The 27,755-nt window shown below is 35.0% G+C and overlaps 1 protein-coding gene across 2 annotated transcripts; it reads right to left on the bottom strand.

The window, feature by feature from the left end:
- Window positions 1-3,014: 3,014 nt before the first annotated feature.
- On the bottom strand, window positions 3,015-27,755 carry LOC128234360 (uncharacterized). Of its 2 annotated transcripts, none has more exons than XM_052948558.1 (3): window positions 27,447-27,755; window positions 14,819-15,402; window positions 3,015-9,895 (listed from the first exon to the last, which is right to left on the bottom strand). In XM_052948558.1, the coding sequence occupies exon 3, from the start codon at window positions 9,880-9,882 to the stop codon at window positions 5,977-5,979; it is 3,906 nt and encodes a 1,301-aa protein (XP_052804518.1). In that variant the 5' UTR covers window positions 9,883-9,895; window positions 14,819-15,402; window positions 27,447-27,755; the 3' UTR covers window positions 3,015-5,976. The 2 variants fall into 2 exon arrangements, with proteins under 2 accessions (XP_052804518.1, XP_052804519.1); XM_052948559.1 differs by having other exon boundaries at window positions 27,620-27,747.

Raw genomic sequence — 27,755 nt, 5'->3', positions numbered from 1 at the left:
TATTTTGTATTCATTTTGTGATCGCATCAACTCTCTGTCACAGGTGTCGGTTGAGTTGTTTTGCCCCGACTCCCTCTTCACACATCCAACTTCTGACAATTGCCAATCTGTGACCAAGTATATTGTTAACCTGTGCTCTCTTTGTTCTTGTAAAAATATTTCAAATCTCACATCATCATGATAGGTGCGCCACTTGAAATGACTGGGAATTGAAGTGCATGCATATTAAATTACTCTGTGGTAAGCCATAATGTCTCAGAAGCGTTATCAGAAAGAACTATATTATAGTTTGTGTACTGAAAAATAAAAGACATATGTTCCTAGCAAGAAAGGAAGCAGTTAATCATTGGAAGTCAGGTAACTGTATCATTAACTATTGGAACTCAGGTAACTGTATCATTAACTATGACATCAGAGCCAACAACCTGATGAACTCAATCACGTAAACCAATAACAAAATTAGAATGCACAAAGTTCTGGCTTTCTTGATGCAACTTTAATATCAGCTTTTACCATAACAGGTTATTAACTTGCACAAAATTATCTGTAGTACTGATTGAAAACGGATGTTAAGCTATTTCAGCAGAATTTATGTAAATTATCCATAAATTTATATCTTTTATGTTATCCCAGATTTTAAATTTCACTATGATTGGCAATTAATGTCACAGAGACAGCACTGGTGTGCCTTAATGATGGAAAGACTGTGAAATTAAGCTTGTAATATCCTGATGATTGAACATTTATAAGACCATCTTTTTTTTTTCTTCTTCAAGTTCAGAAAGATCGTCAGAATATAACTTTCCTTGAGGATTTGGAGAATTACAGATCCAATAATCAATGTCAGTTATAATGAGTTCAAACTAATTACCAAGTGCGTTTTCTACAGTTCCCGTACTTATTATTAATTATTACGATGTGCGTCATTGATTCAGGCCTATATGTATGCAAGTCAATGAAGATGCAAGTTAGATTCATCAAAACTTTATGTTGAATCTGAATGGTATCTACATGTAGACCTTTTAAAAGATAAAACTTATACTTTGATATATAGTACATCGATTATTGCCAAAGGCGTATCTGGGTAGCATTTTGAACTGGACACACAGTCACATGAGTGAGCTATCAATATGGTATGGTCTTTCATTAGCTCAGTTCCAAAATGTTCTATGGGGTGGGAACAGGAGAGGGATTTTAATGAAGTCTACAGACATGTTATAACCATCTTCTACCATAATAAAGAACAACATTTAGTCCAATTACGAGATTAAAGCATTTGCCATTTCGGGGAAACAAAAATTGATTTGCCCTTGAAGGCTGAAGTTTTACATAAACTCTGCTATGCATTAATTAAACACAATTACAGAAATACCAGGACTAAGCTACATGTAAATGTGGTTGTGAATTTCATTTACTTATTTTTAGATCGTAACGACCTCTATGACACAAGGCCAGTCTTACAATATTCTTTGTGTCCCCTCCTATGACCCATGTAGATTTATCTTGTGTTGGTAGGTCGATGATTGGTTTTGTTTGCATTTCTCCAAAATAAAATACTGGTATAATGAAGTGTTTTCTTCCTATCTTGGTTGTAAAAGTAAATATGAAATATTCTGCTATTAGCAATGAAATCATTTGGGCCAGGTTGATTTTGTGTGGCTCTATCATGAGAGGGGAAACATTTATTACTCTATATTAGGCCTCATAGTTTTGTTATCATTAATAATGAGAAGATTCACATACCCTACTTATGATGTAAACACTGTTAATTTAAAATATAAATCATATGCTGTGCAGTAAACTGGAGTGTTTTTGTCAATACTTCATACATATAATTAAGATCAATTCAGACACAATTAGCATGAAAGACCAAAACATTCGTGACAACTGCCAAATTCTTGAAGATAACTAAAGCATTTACAGACAAGTACATTTAAATGAATATGCATGTCAATCTTGAAAGAATCAACTTATCCTGACATTTAGGTGAATGCATTCAAAATGGGACACTTTAATCTTTGCAGCCTGATAATTAGAACATGGTTACTCGGTACATTGAAGGACAAGTATTGCCCTACTTTACATCTGTTAGATAACTTCCATTCTAGACCTGTTACTTTACCATATAGGATTGCTTTTGAACTTGCTGACCTTTTCATATAAATAACTTGATAAGAATGGCGGCTATCAAGTACATATAAAATATAAAATGAGGCTGAAAAAACTGCCTCTGTAGTGCAAATCCTGGTATCGCATATTTATTTATTTTAATATCAAGTTACATAAATTAATATCAAGTTATATAAAATGTGCGATAAAAAACCTGTATTTCTGACTCTTTTTAGCTTATTTACCATATTCATCATATATATGGGTAAGCCATCCCCTCGGAGCAATTAGTTGTATGTAACCTCAACAAAAGAAAGTTGTTTGACACTTGATTGTTCATGAATACACTTAAGATGAACTTACTCAGTGAACTTTGTGTAGTATTATGAGTCAAGCATTCTTCCATAATTCTTGGGTAATCATTTTAGGGAAAACATTAATATTCAGTTTTTTTGCAAGTAAGTTTTAAATTGTTTATACGAAAAAAAACTCTTTTAAACATATTGGGTACTTGTGTGGAAGTCATTAACTGAAAAGAAAAACAATAGAATTTAATCTGGTAATAGTTCTCTTAATAGTTAAATATTGAATGTATTTTAAAAATACCGGTATGAGTGAGTGAATGTGTGTGTTTTACCTATAAAGCTAGTATTGACACAACTATCTGGACATTTAAAACTAAATACATTGTAATGTAATTGACATTCTGGAGCTTTATAATGGAACTTAAAAGCTTCATCTGCAACTTATTTTTTGATCGCATGAATTCAACCTTAAGTCAGCCTCATAAAGTCTTATACTTGTACACTCAGGTTAGGGAGGTTAATGTATACCGGTATACCTAATTTCTATAACTGCCCATTTCTCATAAGAAAACATCCCAGCTATTATAAGAAAGTTCAAGGTCATATTAAATCACAATTTTAATCAGTTAACATAAATATTCATACATACAAAATGATACCGCAGGCAACAGTATTTTTCCTAAATAAACATTTAATGATTATTGCGAAGAAACACTTATTTTACCCTAAGGGTTGAAAAGCAATGTTCACAAATCAGTGTTTCAATCATAACATCTTTGCGAATAAACATAATGTGTTGAATTATTTATATCTTCATAAAAACAAAATAATCACAATGCAATTAATGAGTTAAAGTGACATTTTATTGTTTAACCATACGTAATAGAATGGTAATTAAATTTTTATAAAAGTATCTGCACTCATTCTAGTGCGAAACAAATATCGTGCCACTGATGATGCACAATATAACTCCGCTCTTAAAACTTGTGCATATATTTTCATATAAATTCAATTCACTATAGAACAATATTGCTTCATATAGGTCTTAAAGTATGAAGTGGTCTGCCCTTTAATATTTGTCTTCCCCAATACCATTTTATTCCAAATGTTCATCTAAAGTTTTGTGGAAATTGCCTAATTTTGTTGAGCTGTTAACAGACGCAAGGCGTAACTTGTTATACATTTATAACACAAGAGTACTTACAACCTTCGCAAAACGCCCACATACAAGACTGCTGTATCACAGATTCTTTAATCATAAAAATGTTTCTCACGAAGATCTTGATATGAAGAACAAATGGCTAATGCAATGAAATACAAGATGTGTGATGTTAATATCCATACACATTCTCAATCTCTGTTTTAATCATTGTAATATACAATACAGTTAACATTGTAACAAAAAACAACAATCTATACAGACTTCATATAGGAATAAGAGCGGACAATAGCAATAATCATATTATACAAAATGAGCACTTTTAACAATTATACTCGAGTGAGCTCAAAAGATCAGGCCCCAATATCACGAAAATACTTAAGTCAAATCTCAATCTCAGTCTCAACTTGATTTACCACATAAAAAAGTTTTTTTTAAAAATAATACATGTTTTTACACCTTTTTGACCTTTGGTCTAGATTCCAAGGGGAAAATATGCTACGCCCAAAAACGTACTGGAGTACAAATTATTGGGGTTTTTTAACAATTACTAAAGTACATTTTTTGTTATAGAATTAGTTTTATTTAAAATATTGACAAACACTTTTATCAACACAATCTATGAGAAAAGACGTATAAAAAATGCAAAAATTTTAATCATACTATGCTTTTATATGGTAAAATGAATTGAGATTGAGATTTGACTTGAATATTTTTGTGATATTGGGACCTGCTTGGTGCCATTTCACCGTAAATCCTCGGAGCAATTTTGTACAAATCAATGAACGAGAGGTTTTCAACAGTGCAGTGATACTGTAAGAAATATGTCCTTCATACAAAATTGCTCCTAGGATCTTGATCAATTGACCCTAGGTCTCAACTAGTTAAATTGAGAGGATGAAATGAAGGGTTGTAAGTAACATTTAAAACAGAACCAGTTAGATCATTTTGTCCCTCATCCCTCAAATTACAGCCATGACCTTATTGCACATTGTCTTATCTAAAGAGTTTAGTTGCAATTAACACAATCCCCAATTAACATAAGCCGTCAAGCCCTGCACTGGTCAAATCTGGCATATGGCCATGTGTATGAATGAATTTTGTGGAATTTTCAAGCTAACAGTAACAGTGTTAATGTTCACAAAGAACAGAGTTGTTGGGAAAATAAATTGGCAACACGATGTTATTTTCATTTGCTTCTGACTTGGCTTAATCTCAAAAATTCTATTTAATTTGAGAGTAAGTTACCTCCTTCAAGCCTGAAGGTGATAGGAATACAACTGGGGTGGATGTAAACTTAGTTTTTTGTTAAAGTAAACAAACAAAAAGATGAAAAGAAAATATGATATGTATTTACGAGTTTAAAACCTGGAAGAGACGGGCCATTGTCTCAGAACAGTCGGAGACTTGTGGTAAGACTTCATGCCCAGTGGTTGCAATAAGCACAAGTCCACACGCCCTGCGGCGGTATTCACATACATTTTTTATAGACTAAAACTCAGACTCCGTCTCAGACTCAGGCTATGCTGAGACTATTTTAAATTTTGCATTGACTTATGATTTCAGACTCAGACTCAGCTGAGAATACTTTCTCCATGATGCAAGTGGTATTTTTCGTAACCAATGGCAGACTTTATAGACTTTAAAGAACTGGTAAAAGCTTTGCAGGGCTTGCTCCATATCTGATTTTTATACAGCAGGGCTTGTTACAACTGTTAAAGCCCAGCAGTAAATTGTCAGAAACTTGTTTATTCAAAAGTCTAACTTTGATGACTGTAATGATACAAATGATCATGTTTCCTGAATGAGTTACACAATATCCTTTATCCTGTACTTTGTTAAATGATTGAAAACATGGACATCTGCCCTAAACATAAACTTCCATAATATGTCAATTAAGTTCACTAGCAATTCATATATAAATGCTTTGCACTGTTACTCTATCTCTTAATAATATTAAAGTACCGTTAAATAAATTTATCAGGTTAGAATATTCATCAATTAAGAGAAGAATTTACTACTCATTCCTATTTAATATATCAATGTTAAGAATATAGCAAATATTTAACTATGGACCACTGGTGACAATAAAAAGACATGAAAAAAAAAGATCAAGAGAAAAAAGGACCAGTAACAGAAAATTCCTAACTGAAAATAAATCAGAAGTATTCAATATGAATAAGAAGCCCTTTACAAGAAAATATTAACAGTTGACAACACTTTTTAAAGTATTTTACACCATCAATTGAATATTTCTTTAGTTCGCTTGATGCTTTAAAAGAAATGATACAAGAAAAAACACTGAAGCACAAAGCAAAAATAATGGTCCCTCAAACAGAAATAAAGAATGTTGTAGAGTCAATTAAACAACAAGAGCATTTATGTGAATACAGAAATCAGCCACTAAAGTTTTTTTTGACTTCTCGTTGGTCTGTCCCATACAAACGGAAGGTTATGCCTAGCCTCTGTCCGAACCTCCGTACCAGCAGTTTTTTCTTCTTTCTTCGCTGGAGCACTTGTCATGGTCTTACTTGGAGCATCATCTTTAACAATGCCCATGTCAGGGGAAGGGGCTGCCTTGTCATTAGATCCTGACGAGTCACAAGAACCTATATTCACTGTTGTCAATTTTGGCGGAGTTGATACTGTTGTAATCTGTGGGGATGAAACTGCTGGAGGCTCCGTATCTGATTTTAACACTTTTGCTTCCGGGCCATCTTGTGTCAACGAAGATCGCTTTCTGTGATGGAAGAATTTCTTATGTTTATACAGAAAATCAGAGCTATCTTGCGACGTTGTGTCACTACATTCTGATGGTGCATCATTGACTTTCTGAATAGAATTTGTATCAGATTTATCATCCAATTTATCCACAGTAATCTCTGATTTTGGAGAATTCTGATCCTCCGAACCTACTTCGTCGGGCTTGTTTGATGTGGCGATGCCTTTAACCACATTATCCCAACTGCTGTCGGGACACATTTGTGATGTCATCGACTCGGCAGCCTGTTTTACAACTCTAGTTTGACTAGTAACAACATCAACGTCTTTAGTAGAATTTTCAGTTTTTACTTTTGGAATATTCACTGTTTCCATTGAATTTGTACCATGTTTAATGTCTGCAGCGCTGTGACTGGCTTCATGTTGTGTGTAAGAATGAATGCTGTCGAATTTTAACTCACATTTGTTACAGGGATAGCACATTTGAGAAGGAGATTCTACTTTAATATCAATCTTACATTCCATATCTACATCCCGATCTGACTTTTGATTATCTTTAACATGCATTATGTAATGTTCCCGCAGCGATTTCTGGTCCGAGAAATGCAAGTGACAATGTGTACACGTAAAAGGTCCACTCATGTTATTTCCATGTTGGCGACAGTGTCGTTTGTACGAACCAAAGTCATTCAATTGGAACGTCTTACCACAATTTGGGCACTCCAGATACTTAGTTTCACTTTTTTCTGAAGACATGGATTTCTGAGTAAGCAAACCATCACTGTCATCACTAGAAGTATGGCTTTTATTGTCATCTGGAGATACTGAGCCTTTATGTACATTCCTTTCCCCTCGGCTGTATGTTCCCGCTATTTCCAGCGGTGACCTTGACTGTTGCATCATTTCCTGTGATTCATAAGTCTGGGGAATGTGCATGGCAGTCTTAGTAGCTGATATAGTCTGCACTATTGTGTGGTCAGCCCTAGGTTCAAACCCATGATTGCTCCGGAAGTGTTTTCTGAAAGCATAGGGACTTCCATATGTGTGGGTACATAGTCTACAAATCAAGTACAGAATGTCATTTGGATCATGGTGACCAATGATATTTTGAATCGGTTCATGTTTAGAAACATTGTTAGCAGAATACCTTCCACCATCTTGTTGAGAAGCATTAGCTGAGATCTGGGGTTGAGAATGAGACTGAGAATCATATTGCACGTCGCCAGGGGTTTGCTGGTTTCTCTCGATATTAACCAAGGGCTGCCCAACAGTTATTCCCCCTGCAAACTGAGGAGAAGGGAGGTGTCTGTGGGGCATGTAGTTTTGTTGAGGCCCACTAGGCAAGGAGTTACCACTTTGACTGCTGCCTTGGTAACCAGGTGGAATTCCTCCACTCTCCGACATCATTGAATGATTGTTAGGAGACTGAGACCCATTTGGCGAACTTGACGGTGAATTTATTTCCTGCCAGTACTTGTCAACACTGTTTTCTAAATGTCTGATGAAAGAATTCACAGTTGATCCACGCTTTTGCTGGTGAGGTGCGCTGTTACTTAAAGTTCTACTCCTATTCATTGGCTCCATTGGCTTTTTGATGCTGAGGTCAAGTGGCCCGTCTGAGCTATCGGACCCCCCTGAATGGGAGCTTAGTGTCCGTGTGAATTCTTTAGGCCGCAAGCTCTGGTGGCTGGGGATGTTTGCTGGGCTAGGGCGCTCCTGAGATGGAACTGATGAAGGTCTTGGGCCAGCATAATTCTGGCTTTTCTGATAATAGCCCCTATTGTCTTCATTTACTTTTCTCCTGTATGCAGCAACTGACGGATGATTTTCAGGAATACTAGCTCTGCGTCCAGGTTGCATACTATGCGAAAGTATTTCACCTGGTGGCATCAAATTTGCCAGATGTTCTTTTCCTGGCGACATATTAGCATGAATAGGACTGACTTTCTGTTGCGTCTGGTACGCGTAATTTGGAGACAAGGAAGCATGGGATGGCCTGACCATTGATTCTCTATAGTTGTAGACATTAGGTAAATGGGGAGCCATGTTTGGGGAATATTTTTCACGCTGCATCTCAACACTCAAGTGATCCATTTTTGGCTGACTGTGCCCGCTTTGAAGGCACATCGGACACATACAGTCGCGAGGATGGTAATGCTGTTTGCTCTCACGAGGTAGTAGATAGGACCTTGGGTCGGAAGCCTGGCCAGGACTCAAACGACCCATGGCAGCAACATTGCGATAATAGTCATTGTTTGCGAATGGATGTAAATGCTGAGTATACTGCTGCTCCATATTTCTCATGCCTTGTTTGCCATAAAATTCTGGGGCCCGTTCAGGAGGAATGTTTTTTCTGTAAGCCTGATGAATGTATGACTCCCTGGGATCAGTTTTTGAATTACTATTATAAATATCTTTGCACCGGGGATCAGGTTGATTTGAGCGAGCATGTTGTTCATATCCACGTGCCTGGGACATAGGATTTGAGTCTCTACTAAATGACTGGCCAATTAATCCTTGGGATTTTGATGCCATCACTTTTTCATTTATCTTTTGCTGTCTTTGTTGAGCATTTTCACTGCTATTGCTAGTGGCTTTGCGAGAAATTTCACTTTTACTACTGCTTCTAGGACTACCAGTGTCCCCTTTTAATCCCTGATATATCATCTCATTTATAAGTCCTTGAGCATTTAAGAGTTCAGGTTTTTTATTCACCTCTTTTACTGGCTTTCGAACATTATCATCTTCAGTAAAAATCTCTTGTTGGATACTTTGTTCTAACAGTTTCTCTATGTGATCCTTTAAGGTTATTTTTCCTTTTTTCGACTCGGAAGGTATACAGGTACTTTTTAAATCACTAACTTCTTTCTTTACTTCAGTTCCTTTTTGCAAAAGAGATTCATTACACAGTTCTAGTATGCTTGGCTCGGATGTTTTAACCTCCTCTTGCACAATTTCATTTTGAAGTGTAGTATCCAACACCTTATCAATAAATGTATTGAAAGTAGTTATCGTCTTTTTCTGAATTTGTAACATGTGTGACTGTGTGATTTCAGAATTCACCTTTTCAGATATAAAATCAGAGACTTTTATTTGATCATTTTTAGAGTTTTCCTTCTCAGGACCATTGTCAACATTTTTGTCATCGTAGTTTCTTAGCTCATTCAGAGCTTTGGGCTCCTCAACTTTAATAATTTCCACACTCCCTCTCCTATCATCATTACCCTTGTCTTTAATATCTTCATCTCTTTTTCTCTCATTATTTTCCTCCTTTTCAACACGAGACTGTTGCTTATGTTTCGCATTAGTATTCCCTCCTTTAAATCTACTACACGAACTACTATCTTCCGATTCCTGATCCAGCATTCCATCGACAAGCAAGCACTTCTCTATTAGATTATCAATTCGAGATTTAACGCAGCCGACTTTATTTACATCTTCTTTCGAGGCTGTGGCAACGGACGACATATTCGAAGCCCCTTCTTTTCCCTCCATAGAGAGGTAACCTGAACCGGCCTCCATTCGGGCGGATGTACCCTCAAGGGCGCTTAGCTCCTCACCTTCTTGGTTAGACTGGATCTGACCCATTCCTCTAACAGCCCTGAAAATACAGAAAAAGACCATTGTGATTTCTTAAAACGACACAGAAACAGTCCGCTCAAATAAGTAGCAAGGATTTTAATAACAGTTTAAACATTGATAAATCATTAAAAAAATGAGAATAAAAATGAATCAATAAACCACAAACTTAATAGTAGATGTGATATATTATAGTACAAACAAATATAATATAGTTACTAGCTCGTTTCAGAACTTGAAATTTAGCACTAAGAAATAAATGTTCTTGCTCAGGGCTACCAAACTTTTAAAGTAGTTATGAACATTTTTTTCCATTAACCTTTTACTTCATGTAAATTAACCAACCCATATTAATACAATCTTGATAAGTAATGATGAACAGCTTTTTTTCCAATAGGAATCTAGCTAAATAATGATGAACAGGTGTTTTCCATTTTATGAAATCTAGACAAATAGTAAATAGTATTGAACAGTTGTTTTTTTCACAAAGGAATTAAGCTAAATAATGAACAGTTTTTTTTTCACAAAAGAATCTAGCTAAATAATGATAAACAGTGTTTTTCCCCATTTTAAGGAATCTTGCTAAATAATAATGAAGATATTTTTCACTAATGAATTTAGCCAAATAGTTATTAACTTTTTTTCATTAAGGAATCTAGCTTAAACAGTATGTCAACATTTGTTTTCATTAAGAATTCTAGCTAAATAATTATAAACAGTTTTTTCATCAAGGAAACTAGCTAAAAAAAATGTGAGCTGCATTTTTCGTTAAGTAATCTAGTTTAATAATTATGAACAGTTGTTTTCAATGAAGGACCTATGTTTAACCTACATGTGCACAGTTATACATCCAAATTGATCATATAAACTTCCAGCTGCTGAACACTTCAGTTCACATTTAAAATTAGATGTTTCTGTATATGAAGTTTTACAGCATATAAGGTAAAATTTATTACTTGAACAAGCTTGAGTGATTAACCAAAAATCGCATAATCTCAATTGGAAAAGAATGTTGCTGTCATAATAGGTAATAAAGCTTTTCATGCATTCATATCCATTGATATTGTAGTATTTAATTTGCCAACACAGTTTTTCATGGTAATCTATATATGACAGCTAGTTATGTTTTATGCACCAGTCAATTGTAACCACAGCCCCCCAGGTCCGGGGGTATATCGGGGATAGGGGTTTGGTCTTCACGCCATTATAGCGGGAAATTGGCCTTATCTAGGGTCCCTTGGGTGTGGGGGCATTTACCAGCAGATCGTCCCTGCGGGGGGCCATGGTTACAAATTACTGGTGCATTATTCCTTCCGATAATGTCCATCAAGCATGTATATATGTATATATATATGTGTGTGTGTTGGAGGGGGGGGGGGGGGGGGCCAAAGCCTAGCCACGTAGCTAAAGAAAACTTCAAAATTCAAATATATCAGTAACACCCTTACAGAAAATTTGAAAGGAGCATGTACGTTATAAATGAATTACGGTAGGTTAAATATTCTTCAACTCATGTCAATTAATACAGATCTATTTCTATTTTTTGGTAAAAAAAATCAAAAACCTTTCTTCTTTGCATTTGAGTTGTTCAAGTGGCAAGGACAATCTGACATTACTCATTAGTTATTTAAGACCATATGATCATTACCCAGGTATATTAACTTTCTTTGTGCTTGTCTGGAAACTAAGGCATAAAATTGCATATTCACAATGGAAGTATTTCAACCTTGTAAATATTTGAAAGGAACTAAATGCGTATGTCTTTTATGCACAAGTTTGTTCTACTTAGTTAATCTTGAACTTCATCGAACATGATCTGAATGTTGACATTGAAATGAGGAAGAAAATAAATAGGTATATCATTCAATCTATCTGACAAACACGCTCTAAAAATGCAAGCCGTTTTTATTTAGACTGCATGAGCAAATAATCATGACATATTTCAGGGGCGTAGCTAGGGCATAAACAGCTTCAGGGGCGTAGCTAGGGCATAAACAGCTTGAAAGCCCGATGATTCTATGTGAGTTTGTAGACTTTTATATGCATATTACACACACTCAATTATGCAATACAATTGCAATGATTACAATAAAACCAAGCAAAAAACCCTGCACGTAGTTTAAAAAAACCCACCAAAATTGCTTTCGTTTTAAATAAAGCAAACTTTTGAGTTGTTCGAAGTGTTTGAATATTAGTTTTTGTTGCATTTTTGGGTTATTCAAATTTATCATTTTCCAAAAAAGTTGTAGGCCCGGGCCTACAAGGCCTATATGTAGCTACACCACTGTATTTGCATTTTTCACAAAAGTAGTGCAGTCCAGTCAATACGTATCTACACTTGAATGATAGGTGCTTAATGGAGTAATATAAAATTACATAATTATTACACTTAAGATATATCAGAGAACTCATTTCACTGCATAAAATCTGACAGGCCAAGTACAGAGAAAAAGTCCATGTCAAGTACAGTACATCACATGCAAATCTGGTATAGTGGACAATCTCAGTCTCAACTTATTTACCACAAAATGTGAAAAATCATCAAAAAATCGTATACATATACACTATTTTTAAAAACAAATATTTCTCACAGAAGACGTTGATCTAAACCTTTGATGGATATTTCAAAGAAAACTAATTATAGAGCAAAACATTGGATTGAGTAGTTGTTGAAAAACATTATGACTTGTTCAGGCATGCAATTTTTGTTGTAGATTCTGTTTCTTTGACATCTTTACAAATCTTTGACAAAGTTTTTAATCCACATAATCTATGACAGAATGTGCTGTTAAAAAGTGCAAAAACTTGTTCATTTTTAATAACTATTAAAGTCATGAGGTAAAAGGATTTGAGATTGAGATCTGAATGAAGTATATCTGTATTTCATGATGTTGGGGCCTGGTATGTGAACCAAGTTTCATTTTAACATTTTTAACGGTTTTTGAGTTTAATATGGCCATTTTTAAGAATTTTGTACAAAACGTTAACAACATCAACGCCAAGGTTTATAATGACAATTTACATCTCAACTTTTCTTTACCTCCACTTTTTTTCTTTGATAAAAGATGAACTAAAAATAATTAAACTTGGTTCTCTTTTAGTTATTTGAATCTACCAGTGTTATATATTAAAAGATTGACATAAAATATTGTCATGCTGAGAGGCCAGTTCCAAAATATCTACATCATCTTATAAGACTTTTTAAACAAATGAAGAAAGTTTCTTACTCATCCTTTTACACCCACCTGTCTTATTCAAGATATAAATTCACAACCACAGTTACTATTTCTCATCAACACACACACACTCCTAATAAACTTCTCAGTACACATGCATGCAGTGCATTTATAAGCACTTAGCCAGAGTGAACAAATGATATTTTTAGAGCTTTAATGATGAAAGCTTTACAGTAAAAAGGCAAAGATGAAAGCACCATAATTTTCTGGTGCAAAAAGATTTTTTTGGCTCTTTAAAGATAAATCTGGAAAGATACCCCAGTACCCTATTTCAACACAGGAGTTCTGTCATATTTGCGAACATGACTGACTTTCATGGGTTTTTTGTCATATTAGCAAACACAAACAGAAAAATATTTATTTTCTGAATTTCAAAAGGGCATCTTCAACTATCGAAAGATTTGTACAGTGTCATGCCAAAAGTGAGTGCACTATTTCTTTATTTGGTGGCTCATCATCTAATAGAAATTCATAAATGAACCTTTAACCTGGCACTGTAACTTCATTTATAAGTTTGTGGTGGTACTTATTTTACTTTATTTTACAGATAATGAGATATTCAACAATTCCTCCTAGGGCTTCCCAACTTTGATGCTTGTTTTCAGTAGTGTAAATGATTATTAAATCTCTTCAAAAACATGAAAAAAGTAGATTTACTCCCAATATCTTTTAACTTAATAATAAGCCAACTTGTAGTTATCTGATCATTTAAGAAATAATATGCTTTTTGACTTCTGACATTTATTTCCAACAACAGACCACAGTTGACCTTAAATTGTCAAACATATATTGATTATGCACCAGTCATTTGTAACCACGCCCCCCCCCCCCCCAGGTCTGGGGAATAGCGGGGACTTTGACTTTCGGTCCAGCCAAGCCCGGGCAAAGTCTTCGCCCTGCGGGGAAAATCTGCTGGTAAAACCCCCGCCAAATGCCAACGCACCCTAGATAAGGCCAATTTCCCGCTAAATTTGGCGTGAAGACAAAACCATAGCAGTTACCCGGCACTGCGGGGCCACCTGGAAAGTAAAAACGCGGCCCATTTCCCCGGCTATCCCCGGTATACCTCCGGACCTGGGGGGGCCGTGGTTACAATTGACTGGTGCATTACTAGATATATTTCGTTTGATATTGGGTTAGACTCTATGGAACAAAACATAAAATGAAAATATTAGCAGTTGAAATAGTGTGACCCCCCAAAACATAAAGCAGCCATCACTTTTTGAATGTCTCTGTACACTTTAAGAAAACAGTTCTTTTTTATGTACTTTATTTTTTAATGAAGTACACAGCTTGAAACAAAATGTCATGGGTTACAGAGGATAAAAGATGTTACCACTTTGTATTTGAGGAAAGTTATATTACATGAAAAGTTCACGGTACGATTTCTGACTCATAGTTTTGAAAAAGTATTAAATGTAACATTACTGTATTTGTTTTAAAAGATAGATATTGTCAAATTGAACCCCCTACACGCTAATAATGATGCTTGTTACATTAATTTTGAGTAAACGAGTGTAGTGGGTTATATATCAGCAAGTGTGGTTGAAAGAAATTAATGGCCGATACGATGTTAACTACATAATCAATTGCATTTTAACAAGTTTACAGTCAGGGTCTTCATTGTACATGACCCAGAACCTGACAAAACATCCACACAATGTGCCCCTTGTGCATTTTTTTTGAGCAAGGACAAATATGGTATTTACCTTTTCCTTTCCCTCTTTAAATTGGTACAGCATGAAGGTATCTGTTTGTAATCGCTGGCACAGGCCTGTAACCTCTAGCCCAGGTCCAATACCACACAGCAGGTCTGTTTCCTCTGGTCCGTTGCCAAGGGCACTGGTCTGTTACCAAGGGCACAGGTCTGTTTCCTATGGCAAAGGTCTGTTACCACGAGCGCTGGTCTGTTTCCTATGGCAAAGGTCCGTTACCAAGAGCGCAGGTCTATTTCCTATGGCAATGGTCTGTTACCACAAGCGCAGGTCTGTTTCCTATGGCAAAGGTCTGTTACCACGAGGGCAGGTCTGTTTCCTATGGCAAAGGACCTTTACCACAAGCAAAGGTCTGTTACCAAGGGCACAGGTCCGTTAACACGAGCGCAGGTCTGTTTCCTATGGCAAAGGTCCGTTACCACAAGTGCAAGTACGTTTCCTCTGGCAATGGTCCGTTACCAAGCGCAAAGGTCTGTTACCAAGGGCACAGGTCCGTTACCAAGGGCACACGTTTGTTACCATGGGTACATGTCTGTTTTCTCTGGCAAAGATCTGTTACCAAGCCATTCTGTTATCACCTGAAAAAGAAACACTTATTAAAAAGAAATTCAATACTACGTATAGTTGTTAATACCAAGAGCGGTCAAAACTACAGGGACATATAGAATATCAAGAATAAAACATGAAAATTGAAACTTGAGAAATGAAAAAAATAATTATATGCATACAGTCAATATACTATACAAATCAAAGGCTAATTTAGCCCCAGACTGATGTAACTCCTTCAATTTCTATATTGCATTTCAACATCCTTGCACTAATTCGGAGAAATTATGCAAATATACTTTGAAAAGAATGTTTTCATTTACTGTTAAAATAACAGCTTGTCATATGGCTGTGAATTTTGCATTAATAAGTCGGCAACATATTAACGCTATGTGAAATGTCGGTGTCCAATAATTTTTTACCTGAAAGTAATATTTCTTCGCAAATGATTTGTACGTGATGTTTGGTATAACATCAGTAAGCATCAATGACTAACATGTATTATTATTTTATGGATGTCTATATACATGTTCATGTATTTTCTCATAAGCAATAAAATCAGCAGAAGTCATAGTTTATCTGTATTTTACAGAGATCTTAAATGTCAAATGTCTGGCGCATGAATTTCCACTAGCACTTCTTTCAGTTTTCAGGATTTACATTGCTGTTTTACATGTATATATCTATAAATAAATTATTGAAATTATCTAAAGTACTGTATCCTTAAACCTTCAATATAAAACTCCTCTTTTTTCCGAATTTCATTATAACAAACCTCACCTACCTGGGATTAATGTGTTTATGCAATTATTATATAAGAGGCAAGTTTGGTACCTTATACACTGCTAAAATACTTGGCAACATACTAGAAACACTTGGTCTTTTAATTCCACTAAACCACAACACACCTTTGAGTACTTTGGTAAAAATTAGCATTGCATCGAAGTCAAAAGTTGCCTCCACAATATTTTAATAAGATTTTTTTTTCTTTTCTGCCAGCTCAACCAAATGTGTTTCTATTAAATCCTTTGTATTTTCTACATATATTACTATATAAGTTAAATGAAAATTATGCTACTTACAAGTGTTTTGTAGCTATCTATCATTAAGTTTAAAAGTGAGTTAAATGGGGAAAAAGTTTATCCTACCCCATATTTTGGATACCAGACAGACACAAATACATCATAACTGTCCTATAAGACACTCATACCCTAACAGAAGTACAGAGGGACCTTCCGTGGTCTATTTTTATATTCTGCTATTTGAACGATGCTTTCCATAAATCAGAACTTATACTAAATACTATTTGTTCTGATGAAAAGCATTAAATCGGTGCCATTTTTTTATAGCACCACTGCTCAGGATTAATTGTCACATCATTCATATAAACCCTTACCTTATCATATAATTAAGGTTACACACCACCTACATTGACACAGAGTGAAACATTTTTCACTCTTGCTGAAAATTGTGTATTGAAGCCACCTGTTAATTGGACCATTATAAATTTAGACATAAGGGGGGACGGGGAGGGGAGTGGGTTTACAGCTATGCTGTAGCAGATACTGATCGTTTCTGTTTGGTCAGAAGTGAGCTTTCCACTCCATCTATCATCTGCCTGATGGTAAGATGGGACAAGCATGGCCGGTTATTGCTATTTAAACATAAAACTAGAAGCGCCGCAATGCGACGAAACCAGGTTTTTATTATGGGCAATCAGAAATTATAGCCAATTAATTTGTTGTATGAGCAAGTTTATTCTGCAGCTTCATATAAGCTATATTCACACTAAGATTCATCACTATCCATCAATTCTAACTAAGTTGTTGGGCAGAAAAATATTTTTCCTTGACCCCACCTCCCAAGCTAGCTCTTCACATAAGCTACCTTCGCTCTAAGTTTCATCAATATCTACAATGTATCAATGCTAACTAAAGTTATTGGGCAGAAACCATTTTTCTATTTTTAGTAACAGTGACCTTGACCCCACCCCCCTCAAAAGAAATTCCAAGCTTGCTCTTCACATAAGCTACTAGTACCTACACACAAATTTCATCAATATCTATCAATCCTAACTAAAGTTATTGGGCAGAAACCATTTTTCTATTTTTAGTAACAGTGACCTTGACCGTAGCTTCACCCCCCTCAAAAGCAATCCCAAGCTAGCTCTGTACATAAGCTACCTACACACCAAGTTTTATCAATATCTATCCATGCTAACTAAAGTTATTGAGCGGACACCATTTTTAATTTTTTAGTAACAGTGACCTTAGCCCCACCCCCCTCAAAAGTAATCCCAAGCTAGCTCTTTACATAAGCTACCCACACACCAATTTTAATCAATATCTATCGATGCTAACTAAAGTTATTTGGCAAAAAACATTTTTCTATTTCAAGTAACAGTGACATTGACCGTTACTAGCCCCTCCCCACTCAAAAGCAATCCCAAGCTAGATCTTCACATGCTACCTACTCACCAAGTTTCATCAATATCTGTCAATCCTAACTAAAGTTATTGGGCGGAAACCATTTTTCTATTTTTAGTAATAGTGACCTTGACTTTAGCCCCTCCCCACTCAAAAGCAATCCCAAGCTAGCTCTTCACATAAGCTACCTACACACCAAGTTTCATCAATATCTGTCAATGCTAACTAAAGTTATTGGGCAGAAACCATTTTTCTATTTTAAGTAACAGTGACCTTTACCATTTTTCTATTTTAAGTAATAGTGACCTTGACCTTAGCCCCTCCCCACTCAAAAGCAATCCCAAGCTAGCTCTTCAAATAAGCAGCTTACACACCAAGTTTCGTCAATATCTATCAATGCTAACTAAAGTTATTGGGCAGAAACCATTTTTCTTTTTTAGTAACAGTGACCTTGACCTTAGCCCCACCACCCTCAAAAGCAATCCCAAGCTAGCTCTTCCCATAAGCTACCTACACACCAAGTTTCATCAATATCTATCAATGCTAACTAAAGTTATTGAACAGAAACCAATGTTTGACGCCTGAACGCCCGCCCGCCCAACGACAACCTCATTCTGATAACCCGGTTTTCGTTGAAAACCATGTTAAAAATAACTCAAGACCGATCATCAAATTTAGTACATTTAAAAAAAAAAATGCTGAATGGGGAAAAAGATTCTTATGATGCATGCAGTGTTCTCAGAAAGGCATGCATTCAGAATGTTTATTGGGAAATTTACGGCAACTTTTTTGGCCTTTAGCTGTGCTTAAATTTTGTTGCAGTTGATTATTGTATTCATCTAGCAAGAAAAATATTTATAGGAATTGTTCAATATTTCTCCTGTTCATTGACAATTAATGAAACATTTCATATAGTAATTAACTCTACGTACAGCCAATCATAAACAAGAGTTAAATGTCTACAGCCAATCATCACTGAGAGTCAAATATCTTCAGCCAACCTGTCTGTTTTACCATCAATCAAGAGGCACATCTCGAAAACTAAAAGTCAGAGTTATGGGCCTTGCTGCATGGTCAATAGCAACATGTGTACACAGTATAAAAATATACTGGAACAGTTCTGAAGGTATGAAAGAGTTAAACAATTTTTGAAAAGCAGATGAGGTAAAATGTATATCTTACAAAATAACACCAATTTTTCTTTACAAGATTTTAAATTTCTGAATATCATGTTCACATTTTTTTTTGTTATTTTAATTTTTTTTTTAGAAAAACAGTTTAAAAAAACAACAACATAACTGTGTGTTTTTTCATATTTTACATACAGATTGAGAAATTAAAAAAAATATAGATACAAATTAGCTGTGCGTATATTCATATATCAGAAAAAAAAGAATGTACTTCTTCAATTTATTCATTTCATAAAACCTTCCAAGTGCAAAAAAGAATCATCATTGTCAACAAAGTCAATGTCAAAAAATAATAGGACTCAACCCCTTACCTGTGCAGATAACATTTTTAATCTAAACTATTTAAATACTGCCACTACCTTTTATCAGTGCATACAGACATTTATGCACGTAATGACCAGCCCTTAAACTAAGTACTTGCCTTTGTTAAAAATTGGTTCAACTCAAAATCCTTCCCTATCAGCATCAACACAATTATGTAAATAACTTCCTCAGATCCTGTGCATTGAAATAACAAAATGTGCTCATATTCACTCCAGCCACACAAGCACGTATGAATGACTAAGCCGAGAGAACTATCTTCTCATATACACCAACCACAGTCAATATATATGTGGCATAATGTGCATAACTAGTTCTATTCTTGTCCTAGATTTCAATGCACAGTCTATTTTCCAATACGAAAACATAAAACACAGTCAATACGTATTCAACTGGAAGGACAAAAGACGGTAGAAATTCAATACTATGCGTGTGAATACCTATTTAATAATTTCATCATGCCTAGTGGATTATAAAAAAGGTTACTGAACAGCCTATTCAAAAAATAACCCTGATGCACTACATAATGGATAACTAGTCTTGAGGTATTATATTGCCTTTTCGCAGAGGGCGTATTGATTTACATGACCTGTAATTAAGTCGGCTGGAACTTTGCCAAACCTATTGTCATATTAGAAAAAGCTTATGATCAAAGAGTATTGGTACATCCATCCATAAATAGATATGTACCATTCTGGTATTTTGGAGGGAATAGGTTATGATATTTACATAGACCTAGAATAGAATGAGGCAGGAAAAAATGCCGTCTCATAAATTAAAGGCACATTCAGTCAGCCAGATTTTCGGAAGTGAACAGATAGGTTACAATATCACCAGGGTTACATTTTAAGCATAACATAATCCAGGTGAAAAGACAGGTTGCAATATGGACTACTTTTTGTGCACTACATAGTCCATGTGAGTAAAGAAGTTGCAATGTGGACAATAATCTTGTCAAATAGACAGGTTGCAATATGGACTCTGTGTGTGACTACTTATGTCGGAAAATAGCTCATTGAGCTAATGTTTCTTGTTAACACATACCCGACTTTAAATAAAGAATCTTGTATCTTGTGTGCACTGCATAATCCAGGTGAATAGACAGGTTGCAATGTGAACTACTTTTTGTGCACTACATAATCCAGGTGAATAGACAGGTTGCAATGTGAACTACTGTTTGTGCACTATGTTATCCAGATGGATAGATAGGTTTTGATGTGGACTACTTCTTGTGCACTCCATAATCCAGGTGTATAGAGAGGTTGTGGGTTGACTACTTGTAATCCAGTTGAAAATAGGTTGCAACGTAGGCTACTTCTTGTGTACTAAATAATCTAGGTGAAAAAAGGTTGCCATGTGGACTAATTCTTGTGCACTTCTTAATCCAGGTATGTGTATATGACTTTTGACTAATAGATATCGGTTTATATTAAATATGATGTTAGCAAACATTATGAGGTATCTTATATGCAGTTCCCAAGTTGTGATGGGTGTCAAATTAATATCATGGTACCTTTAAGGTAATTTACATTTCTTTACATATTTTTGTTTGTTTGATAGATTGCCAAATATTTACAATACCTGTTATATATTAAAACGATTGTATTAATTGTGGTACATCTTATTTGGGTAAGAATGCATCTTTGACTGTAGCATTTACATGAATGTCATTTTCAAAGATTTGACTTTGCAGGCATGCACACAGCAAATGGTCCCAGGAAAACTCATTTTCAAAGATTAGACTTTGCAGGCATGCACACAGCAAATGGTCCCAGGAAAACTCATTTTCAAAGATCTGACTTTGCAAGCAAGCACACAGCATATAGTCCAAGAAACACTCATTTTCATTATCTATGTGTAAGCTTATGCATACCAGAAGTAAAATACAATTGTTTACCATTATTATTCCCCAACCAACCAAATGAACACGACCAAAAACAAATGATCTCACTCGCGATAATTGAATTGAAAGCAGCAAAGATATAAGGAATGACCAACATATTTTTTTTTTTCATGCAACCTTTTGTTACCAGACCCACTGTCATAAGTTTCTTTATCTAATTTTACCAAACAGGTCACTCAAAGCAAAATTTAAACCAGACAATTCCCCCAATCCTGACAAATTCACAAGTGCTGTACTTTGCATTGGGGGTTTTATTTGCAATTTATAGATCTCCCTTTAAACCTCTAAACTGACCCATTGTAATAAACTATGTAATCTTCTCAATGTAAGTCTGTGACCTTACCTGTCATCCTGCCAAATAGTTGTAACACGTCTTAAGTGTATAGTTTAAACTCCAAAGCGGACATACCATATACTAACCCAAACTGCAGGTTAATTGTCAATGTGGTGACGTGCAAAACAAATCATTTTACTAGTGTTATGTAAAGGGGGAGGTACAAAGCGCTCCAAGAAGGTCTGCTTGCACCAAGCTGATTGACTTTGCCTGCTCAAAAATAAACTACGCATATTAAGTAGGGCTTTATCTCGAACAAAACTCAACAAAGTGTATTGGAAAAGCGTCACTATTCTCATTTGTACAATCATCTATTGTATTTTCGTTAAACAATTTGTGACAGCATGTTTGCCTTCTATGCTAATTAAAGGACCAGGCTGTTGAGGTTTCATTATACATGTATTGTCGTTATTTATATCAGACTAGATTCTAGAAACTATCATGTCATTTAAATACCCACTCCTAAATCTTAAAATTGATTTTAAAATTTCGTGGTCTTAGGTCAATTAATAATCAATGACCTTGAGGCTTATTCTGAAACTGGAAACAGTAAACAACAAGTGACGATGCTGCACACAACTCTATTGCTATGTTTATCTGGTGAGGATAACTTTATATATCAAGGAGGCTAACTTTCACTCTAAATTTTACCATTTGCACATCTAGGAAGCTTACTTTAAGAGTATAAACTAAATGGACACTTTTCTCATCAAGTGAGCTAACTATGCTCATTAAATATATTGACATTTTCATATCAAGGGAGCTAACTATGCTCATAAAATATATAGACATTATTTTATATCAAGGGAGCTAGCTATGCTCATAAGATATATGGACATTGTTCATATTATGGGAGCTGACAATGCTCTTAATGTATATGGACACTTTTCATAGCAAGGGAGCTGACAATGCTCTTAAAATGTATATGGACACTTTTCATATCAAGGGAGCTAATTGTGCTCATAAAATATATGAACATTTTTCATATCAAGGGAGCTAACTGTGCTCATAAAATATATGAACGTTTTTCATATCAAGGGAGCTAACTGTGCTCATAAAATATATGGACGTTTTTCATATCAAGGGAGCTAACTGTGCTCATAAAATATATGAACGTTTTTCATATCAAGGGAGCTAACTGTGCTCATAAAATATATGGACATTTTTCATATCAAGGGAGCTAACTGTGCTAATAAAATATATGGACGTTTTTCATATCAAGGGAGCTAACTGTGCTCATAAAATATATGGACACTTCATATCATGGGACCATATCTGAAGGTAGCTAACTTTGTTTATATACTACGGGAATATTTTGACCATGAAGATAGTTGCTTGGATTTTTTTTTTTTAAACTTAACCTAAAAGTTGAGTACCTTCTTAGTGCATGAGGTCAGATAAAAATGTGTGCCCTATCTGAACACAGTGATCTTGACTTGCCATCTGCAGTTGCATGGAGAGATAAGATTGGTTTCTTGCGATGAAGGAAGTCACAATAATGAATCATGCAGTATTATTATTAACATTACAGAGAAAAGTCAACCTACTACTGCTTGCAAACTGGATGTAAATTCTCGTTCTTTTTTTTTTTTACACCAGAAACCAATTTGTCAGTACAGCAATCTAGTCCCAAAGAGTATTTCTGGGTGGAAGCCTTGAAAAAAATATTTGAATACAATTATACATGCTCAAGAAATGTAAATTAAACACAATAATTACTAAAACATAGTCCTTCTACGGTTAGTTTGGTTACATCATGTTCATAGTGTATGTTTGGGAAATTTTTGGAATAATGAATAAATCCACTAAATAGTTAATACACATATTAATGATTATAATTCATATGGGTTTTCTTTAAAATGCAGTCTTTTTTGTATGACAAAATAAAGTGTGGCAAATCAAATCAGGAGTGTTAAAACTAAGATACTGACGGCTGGAACCCTTAAACATCAATGTGGATATATGTTTAAATATTGTCTTTGAAGTCCTTAATTTTAAATAGCATCAGTAACACAATTCAACAAAGGTAAAGGTTAAGTTATCCATATGTTTGTGTATGAGTCACTGTGGGCGTGAGGTTTTGTTGTCATTTTTCTAACTTTTCCATGACTGTACTGGCATGGGTTTGCACCCCACTTAAACCAGAATTTCTTTATACTTCAAGCTTAATTTGTTTCCAAAATTTCATTATCAAAGAGTCAATAGTTATAGTACAAGTGTTTTCAGGTGCATTTACATGTATATGGGGGAAAATTGGTGCCAAAACATGAGGGAGGCCCAGTCAGACCCTCTAATATTCAAGCATGTTGTTTTCAGGAACTGCAGGTCAAAGATCAAGGTCAAAATCAATGCCTGTTTGAAAACTTCTGTCTCAAGAATGGTTTGATGTAGTACTGTATGACCAGTTTAATTATGACCCATTTTGATGTTGACATCAATTGGTCAATGGCCAAGGTCATAGTGACCTGTTCGTTCATAATAGTGGAATGAAAATAACAGACATGTTTGTTTCAGCAATCTATGCGCTTATTGAATCAAGAAAGGAATAATTAATACTGTACATTCATAGCACAAACATTTACATATAACTATGAGTTTATAACTGAATTAATTATATTACATAAGATATACAAGTATTTTTTTATGTTTTTCTATTAGCAACATCACTAGAGTGTAATCAGCAGGCCTTTGGTTAAATAGCAACTTCCCTGGCAAGGTCTGACATTGGCGTCTCAATCAACTTCCCTGGCAAGGTCTGACATTGGAGTCTCAATCAACTTCCCTGGCAAGGTCTGACATTGGTGTCTCAATCAACTTCCCTGGCAAGGTCTGACATTGGCGTCTCAATCAACTTCCCTGGCAAGGTCTGACATTGGCGTCTCAATCAACTTCCCTGGCAAGGTCTGACATTGGCATCTCAATCAACTTCCCTGGCAAGGTCTGACATTGGCGTCTCAATCAACTTCCCTGGCAAGGTCTGACATTGGTGTCTCAATCAAGTTCAATAGCTTTTAGCAGAGATTCTATTTCCTTGTATTGTATAACTTCTTTATATTAATTAATATCTTTCTTATCCTCCATTTAGAAGAGATGTATAATTACATTGTACATATACAAACAAAACACAATGATACAACAATGAACGAGAAATATTATAGATATTAAAGATTAGAATTTAAAAGCATGAATATATGGGCTTTATCTCTGCATACGTAATCATATTTTCACATGGATTATATCAAAAATATCTTTTGCTGATTGCCATGGAAACCAAATGATGTAAGGAAATATTGATTAACTAGTTTCAGACTGCCTAGAAACTCCTAATAATGAACACAGTGGGAAAAGAATAGCATTGCACATTAAAATCCACACTGGTGTAAATCTTTATAGCCAACAAGACAAGCCAACTTTGATCTAAGAAAGAACTAATTCAGAGTCAGTGGAGCAGCTTGTCTGGGTTAAAGAGACTAATAAAATAATACTCTACATCTTTGCACCTTTACTACAGTACCTAATAATTTTGGTTACCTTAAACAAACATTTTTTAATTTTTTTTTAATAAATTATAGTCATTAGTTATAAAATAAAGTTCAATGGAAATTGATTATTGATTATCATAATCAATTATTGCCAATGTTGGAAGACCATAAATGATTATTCCAACATTTTCAATCATTGTGACATCACTGATATGTAATAGGTATATTTTTATGAAGCCTTTGGTTAAATATCAAATTTTGGAAGATGCAAGATTCACAAATTCTTTTGGTAAAAATTTTATTTGCCATTTTAACTTTAGAGCAAAAATGTTTACCAAAAAATCACCAAGAGACATCGGTGCTGGAGCAAACAGTGGCGGCGCCTTCCATTTGAGTCAAGTTTTGGCTTATATTGAGCAATGATGGCTTGCTTTTTCATATAACTTCATCCATATTTTTTTCCTAATCTACACTGCAACTGAACTGCCAGCACATGAAACTGCAAAGGCAGTCTAAATCGAAGACAGCATTTTGGGTATTGGGCAAACCACGACTTGCCAATCGATATTTTAATATTCAGTCATCGTTAATAAAAGAGTCACAAGGGGGAAAACAACATGTGGCTAGAAAGAGCTGCATGTTATTGTGTGTCTGCTAGAAAACAATCATTTCTCTGTAGTTACAGAAGTATAATTAATACCTCCAACGGAATTTGAATGATGTTTTTTTTTCAAATTATTGTTAAGTTAAATTAAGTGCTGAATGCATGTATTTTAGAAAGTACTATTAACAGCCTATTACACAAACACACACTTTTGTTCTCTTTTGTACCATTTCATCGTACCACAAATACATAAAAAACGTAGATCAGATTTCCCTTCAGATTTCAGTGTTTCAATATAATAGTAAGTACAATCAATTTAAAATCTTAATAATAAAGAACTTTGGACAAGTGAAGCGTGAGAGCCCTTTTTAGTCAAATAGATTTTACACAATAAATTATGCAACTGACATACTCATGTATAACATGTTTTCAGAAGATGGGAACCAATTTATCTACAGTAAATAATTAAAAGTAATCTAATTAAGAAATATTACACACCACTGAGGGTCATATGACATTATGAGGACTGGACAGTCAGCCACTGAAGGTGTATATGGACCTTCGTTGTCTGACTGGCCGGTCCTTATAATGTTATATGGCCCGAAGTATGTGTAATATTTCTTGTATTATACTGAACATTTTATTAATAATAACTGTCATGTGTTCCCGTTCCGGATAGAAAAATCCGACCCGAGGGCACCTGCGTTGCCTGGTAACGAGGCTTGCCGAGTTACCGGCTACGCAGCGTGCCCGAGGGTCGGATTTTTCTATCCGGAACGGATTCACATGACAGATATTTTTTCTAGCACACCTTAATTTTTTTTTTTGTGAAGAAACTGCATAAAAAAGCTTAACTTTTGTACATTTCACCAAAAAGCGCGTGCGATAATGTTTACTGATGTCATGACGCGCAGTAATTTTTATTCACTATCAACTTCAATATGTTCCTTCGATATCAAGTCTTTTTAGGGTTATTTCGTTTTGTGGTGAAGATATATTTTTGCAAAGTTAATGTTTATGTAACTCGTCTAATGAAATCTCATAATTATGGTTACTTAAAGTATATAATAAAAGAAATAAAAAGTATTACGTCACAGCGCGTGACTCATCTGGCATGGGGGGATGCCAGATGGGATTTTCCAGCACGGCTGACGTCACCGGAAATGCCTATCCGGTGTGCTAGAAATAACCATTCAGTACTTTTAAAGTGCCTTGATGTGTTTTAATGAAAATAGCAAATAATGTTTGCCATTGTGAAATGGCAAGCTGCGCTCACCAGTTTTATGACATAATTGGTCCATTTAATATTTTTGGCGAGGTCTGAACCGGCCCAAAATAGGATATGGACCACTGACGTAATAAATCCAGATTTTGAGTTAAATACAGTGATTACAGACCGATCAACTTTTATAAATACAAAGAAGGGACACATATTATATGTAAGGTATAATAATATCATTTGTTTAGCAAAATATTACATATAAAATTTATATGTTCAATATAATGTAGGTTTATACCAACCTTCCGAATGAATAGACACAACTTCAGTGTTATTTATTTTTGGTATTTAACAAAGTTTTCTGAATTATTGCATGTACATGAATTTAACATTATTGGTTTATGTAAATGAAAATGGAAAGTGATTTAACTGATTAAGCACTTACTGGTACTGCATACCATTTGGAATAGTATCATACAAGTACGTTCTTTTATTACCCAGACATAATAAAATACGCAAACAACAAAAGTGACCCAGATCAGGACAACCCCATTAAATACAGTATGTGGGCTGGATGCATTGTTGAATATACTGTACCTTTGAGAGGAAAATGTACACACATCTAGTCCGCTTTATCATGAACCCGATAATCGACGATATACACTGTTGTACAAACACGAAAGTTAATATTCCAAAAATTTCAGTACAACACTTGTGTTAATGTACCATTCCGACATATTTGTCACTGTTTAAAGCTAAGTTAAACTCACTTGTGTACACAAAGATCCATTGAAACCTCGTGCTATCATCGTCCATTGATGTCACGTAACGCGCATTATTCACAGTGCGAGCGAGTTGAACGCTCTATTTCCTTCGATAAATATAGACGGTTGCCGGGGCAACACC

Source organism: Mya arenaria, chromosome 5 (assembly GCF_026914265.1).
Source record: "Mya arenaria isolate MELC-2E11 chromosome 5, ASM2691426v1".
Classification (NCBI taxonomy): domain Eukaryota; kingdom Metazoa; phylum Mollusca; class Bivalvia; order Myida; family Myidae; genus Mya; species Mya arenaria.
Note: the sequence above shows the minus strand (reverse complement) of the source record. Positions and strands in the feature narration are given on the sequence as shown.

What these genes read in the sequence shown, in the direction of transcription:
- LOC128234360 (XM_052948558.1), bottom strand. Translation starts at nt 9,882, where the DNA reads ATGGGTCAGATCCAGTCTAACCAAGAAGGTGAGGAGCTAAGCGCCCTT.